At 38.2% G+C, this 5,228-nt stretch overlaps 1 protein-coding gene across 1 annotated transcript; it reads left to right on the forward strand.

Annotated features, from left to right (window-relative positions):
• On the forward strand, positions 811 to 3,925 carry LOC18602600 (transcription factor bHLH62). The gene is made up of 8 exons (XM_007034091.2): positions 811 to 2,097; positions 2,196 to 2,420; positions 2,518 to 2,583; positions 2,674 to 2,742; positions 2,842 to 2,913; positions 3,006 to 3,233; positions 3,325 to 3,403; positions 3,493 to 3,925. The coding sequence occupies exons 1-8, from the start codon at positions 1,141 to 1,143 to the stop codon at positions 3,531 to 3,533; spliced, it is 1,737 nt and encodes a 578-aa protein (XP_007034153.2). The 5' UTR covers positions 811 to 1,140; the 3' UTR covers positions 3,534 to 3,925.

Below are 5,228 nucleotides of genomic sequence, written 5' to 3' on the forward strand. Positions count from 1 at the left end.
CCACTTCAGTACATGGCGTTAGTTAAACACTCAAGATCTGGGACCAATTGCCTCACAAAAAATAAATACTAAAAATAATAAAAAAAGGAAAAAGACCCGGGGACCAGAAGAAAAAACTAAAATAAAAACCTGCTAAGCTTTGTCTGGTCCACTTCAGCACCTAATATTTTAAAAGAAATTTATATAATAATTAAAAAAAAGAAAGAAGAAGAAGAAGAAAGGATCAAAAACTTCTCTGCCTCACAAAAATGTTTCAAAAGAAAAAAAAAAATCCAAAAGAAAATTCCTGGATCTGTCATAGTCCACACCTATTCACATCAGAGATCCTTTACATCTTCAACTATTTATTTATTTAAAGCTAAAATACAAGAAAATACAAATTGTTTCTCTCTCTCTCTCTCTCTGTCTGTCTGTCTGACATTGTAATTATGATGAATTAAGTAAAAATTAAATAAGATTAAAACAAATCTGACCCACCCCTTTTTCCTCTGTGCATTAATCATTGATCATTAGCACAAACGGTTGTAGTGTTTTGTGCCTATCAGAAGCACCCAAAATTAAAAGGGCAAAAAAAAAAATAAAAAAAAAACAAAATTAACTATGCTGTTTTACAGAAGGCTTGAAAATTAGGATGGTTTGACGTTTAAGGCCCGGCATTTCCATCCCTTCCTTCCTTCCACCGTCTGTTACGCAGTTTTAGGCTGAGATTTTCTGTAATAATAACTTGTAATTTAATATTATTCATTCTTTTGAAAAATTAAAAAGAAAAAAAAAGGTCAAACAGACATTTCCGTTCTTTATCTATCTTTGCTTGCTCCTTACTTTCCCTCATTTCTTCTCACACTTCTTTTTGGCTTTGCTTTTCTAAACTCCTGCACACTCTTCTCTTTGCTTTCATATTCCATAATTGAGTGACATCGCGTCATCACTGTATAAGAACAAGTTCCTTTTATCTCAATTCTACTGAAAACCTTTGCTTCTTTCTGTATCCCAAGCCAACACATCCCACTTAAAAGGAAACATCTTCTTTTTTTGTGGTTTCACTTGAAATATTTTCTGGGTTTTGTTTCTTGATTCCTGGTTTTTGGCTTTCACTATTCTTGTTGATCTGGTTCTTCAACTTTTTCCTGGAAGTTTCTCATGGAAAAAGACAAGGTTTTGATGGCTGAGGGACTAAACAGAACGGCTGCACCCCCGACTTGGAATTCTTGCAGTTTTGGGATGGACATGCAAACGAATGAGCTGAATTGTGCGACAGAACAAGTGGGAAGTTGTTTTTTCAATCCCAATTGGGATAATTCAATGGATCAGAGCGATCCCTTTGAGTCAGCATTGAGTTCCATGGTGTCTTCTCCAGCAGCATCCAATGCTGGAAGTACTCTCCCTGGTTTTGGAGAAAATGTAATGATCAGAGAATTGATTGGAAGATTAGGAAACATATGTAATTCTGGTGATATTTCACCTCAGTCTTTCGTCAAACCAAATAACAACACGAACAGTGGTAACACTTCTTGTTATAGTACTCCATTGAATTCACCACCAAAGCTCAATCTTTCAATGGTAGAGTCACAGATCAGAGGGAATTTGAATTTGCCAGGTCTTGGAAACCAGTTACCGAATCATCCAAGCTTGGCACCATTTTCTGCTGACCCTGGGTTCGCTGAGAGGGCTGCTAGATTTTCCTGTTTTAGTACCACTAGCAGGAATTTCGGTGGCCTAAACGGTCAACTTGGATTGACTGAGACTGAATTGCCTCAAAGATTACGTCCTAGAATGGATTCTGTTAAACTTTCAAGAGTTTCCAGTAACCAATCCATTAAGGTTACTGGATCTCAAGTAAATGTTCCGGAAAGCAACAAAAACTCACCGCAGGAAGGGAGTTCAGGTTCTGACAAGAAAAACAGTAGGCTGTCAAGGTCTTCCTCGCCGGAGAATGCGGAATTCGGTGATTCCAAGGAGGAATCTTCGGTTTCTGAACAGATCCCAGGTGGTGATTCAAGCATAAAAGTCCAAAATGATGCTAATGCCAGGAAAAGGAAATCAATTCCGCGGGGGAAAGCTAAAGAAACCCCATCTCCAGTGGCTGCTGATGCCAAGGTAATGTAATTCGGTTTTGCAAATTATTAGGATTTATCTGAATTATCAAATTCCTTTCGAGAATTCTATTGGAAACTAACCTTGGATTGCCATTTCAGGTTGCACCAGAGAATGGTGAATCCACCGCGAAGAGAAGCAAGCAAGAAGAAGCCGCTGGGAATGCAAAGGAGAAGACAGAACAGAATGGCAATGGTAAAGCAGCAAATGATGGGAATCAGAAGCAAGGTAAGGAGAATTCCAAGCCACCAGAGCCACCAAAGGACTACATCCATGTCAGGGCCAGAAGGGGTCAAGCAACTGATAGTCATAGTCTCGCTGAAAGAGTAGGAAACTTAAAGCAATGATCTGTAGTTATTACATTGAACGGTAATTAAGATTTGTATTGATCTGGATATCTTTTGTCATCTTGTATCGGTCCAGGTCCGAAGAGAGAAAATAAGTGAAAGGATGAAGTTCCTTCAGGATCTTGTTCCAGGTTGCAATAAGGTGAGCAAAACACTATAAACTTTGCACTTTGCACGATTGAGGCAGTTGTGAGAACTGAAACAATACCAATTACAATGAAATTTGTTGCAGGTGACTGGTAAAGCTGTTATGCTCGATGAAATTATTAATTATGTGCAGTCCTTGCAGCGTCAAGTGGAGGTAAACTGAAATTGGCCAATGTCTCTATTATTAAATTGAAATGTTGATTTGAAATTTAAGCGCAGAACGTTATTTTGTGCTGACTGATATTTTCTGCAGTTCCTATCTATGAAGTTGGCTACCGTGAATCCGAGGATGGATATTAACATGGAAGCCCTTCTGTCAAAGGATGTAAGTTGCTGTCCATGATATTGTTCTCTATTTATGGGTTGTGAGTCATCTGAATTTTCAAGTGACAATCTTGCATCAATTGCGTGCTGCAGATGTTTCGATCTCGTGGATCTTTGCCACATGCCCTTTATTCAATGGATTCTTCAGCACCAGCATTCCCTTTTGGATATCAGCTGCAGCAGCAAGCGCTACCTCTGCACAGTGGTATATCCAATAATGTAGAGACTCAATTCTCAATGAATCCACTAAATGCTGTGTTGCGTAAAACCCAAGGCGTGCAGCTGCCTCCTATTGATGGTTTTACTGATGCTAATCCTCAGGTAATCTATAAAATAACTTGTCTAGTTAGTAGTATATTCTATTTAATATTGTTCAGAATCTCAATTGGAAGCTGAAAACTTTTGTCTTCAGGTTGCATCATTTTGGGAGGATGATCTCCAGAGCATTGTTCAAATGGGATTCGGCCAGAATCAGGCACAAAGCTATCAAGGTAAGCATAATTCATCAAAACTCAGGCACTACGTGTAGAATTGATACATTCTATAATCAAATGTTTGATCCACTTTTTGTCTGGTGCAGGCTCAATGGCTGCTGCAGGGCAGGTGAAAATTGAGCTGTAATTACCATAGACAACACTTGCTGATTCCGCTTCAGGCCTTCCAGGGGAGCAAAGAGAGGCCTTTGTACATAGAAAGCAATTACGGTTGGAGTGAAATCGTTAGCCTGGAAAAGAAAAAAGAGAAAATTTATAATCTCGTTTCCCAAATTGTTTCCGCAACTCATTCTTTAGAGAATTCTCACAGGAATTCCTGATTGTAATATGTTAGAACTAATTGGAATCAAGTGGTGCATAATCCACATTTAAGATTTAGCTTTGGTGAGAGGAGTCTTGATGGGGTTGAAAGAAGAGAGGAATTTTTATGTAAACTTCTGTTTCAACCGTGTGTGTATTGGCCTTACAAACTAAGAAAAGAAATTGATCTATCAATTCATTGAGAAACTTTTGGATATATATATGTGTCTTTTCTTTCTTTTTCTTCTTTTGATTGCTGCCTATAACTCTGGCTAAGATCCTTCCGCTGATATTGGTTGGTTCGAAGATTGATAGAAAAGTGCAGATAGTATGAACTGCAAAAAGCAGGTGTGAGATCCCATGAATTTAACCATTTTCCTCTTTACTTCTTGGCAACCAAACAAACACTACAGTACAGTGTAATGAAAAGGATAGCCCCCTCCCCCTATTGCTTTCATATTTAGCTGGAAAATTTGATGTTGGGAGTGGCCCCGGTGTAAGAATGACAATTATGTTACGTTAAATCGCGTAACTAGTGGGAAAATAGATTCTAACTTGTAAACAGCTGTTAAAGTGGGGACAAATGGTCTCTTAAGTCCAACTGATGATTAAGAATGATATTGTGTTTTGAGCTGGAATCCAAAGTCATTTTTTGACAGCACTTTGCTGTTTACCATATGCAACAATTGACAGCAAACAACTACTATACTAGTACTTTGCTTTTCTTTCTCTTTTTTCCTTCTTTTTTCATTGCTTTTTGGCATACATTTTTTCTTTCTAAAGTGGGGAACTCAGATGAGCGCCAAAAGCCCAGGTTGGCACTAGTGAACTTCTGACTTGGCTGAGGAATCAAAGGGTCTTTACAATCGCATCTGCTTTAGAAAATTCTGAAACAAAAGAAAAATCTGTTAGGGGGATATGTGGAAGAATAAAGACTATAAAGTAGTGGAGTTCAGATGTAGATAGGTACCCTCTCAAGACACAAAGCTTTTCCATCGAAGGCTGACCTCAAAAATTCCAAAGTCTACAAACAAACACCCAGAAAAAGAGATCTCCTCTGCTTGATTGATCTAACTGTAATTGATCAATGCATTTATGTACATGTATTGGATAATATTGAATGCAAGTTATGGATACTAAAAAGAAGGCAGCCAAGTACAATATACAATGATGTGTATTTATTAATCTGGTCTGAAATGGCACTGGCTGTTTTTTATAACTCTTTTAATGCAACAATGGGCTAGAGAATTAGAAGCAGACCATTCCAGTGCATAACATTTTTGGGTTTTCAGACAATCGTACATAGCTTAACTCCATAGCTGCTCTTTTTTTTTTTGGGGGGGGGGGGGTGGTTAAGGGAAAATGGAGATTCTTTGGCTTCTATTTGGGATTTCCATTCTCTACCTACTTACAGCTAGAGCGACACCAAAGTGACTTTTTCCTAAACGTTTCTGATTTCAAATAGAAAACTGTGGAAATGTAGTCTTAAATGTATTCTTCAGATGGGCTGCTGCTGCATTCA

Source organism: Theobroma cacao, chromosome 4 (genome assembly GCF_000208745.1).
Source record: "Theobroma cacao cultivar B97-61/B2 chromosome 4, Criollo_cocoa_genome_V2, whole genome shotgun sequence".
NCBI classification, from domain to species: Eukaryota; Viridiplantae; Streptophyta; class Magnoliopsida; order Malvales; family Malvaceae; genus Theobroma; species Theobroma cacao.

Excerpts from the sequence above, each read along its gene's own strand:
- LOC18602600 (XM_007034091.2), top strand. The coding sequence starts at position 1,141 with ATGGAAAAAGACAAGGTTTTGATGGCTGAGGGACTAAACAGAACGGCT. Across the intron at positions 2,421-2,517 it reads GTCATAGTCTCGCTGAAAGA|GTCCGAAGAGAGAAAATAAG; the intron begins GTAGGAAACTTA and ends GTATCGGTCCAG. Across the intron at positions 3,404-3,492 it reads TCAGGCACAAAGCTATCAAG|GCTCAATGGCTGCTGCAGGG; the intron begins GTAAGCATAATT and ends TGTCTGGTGCAG.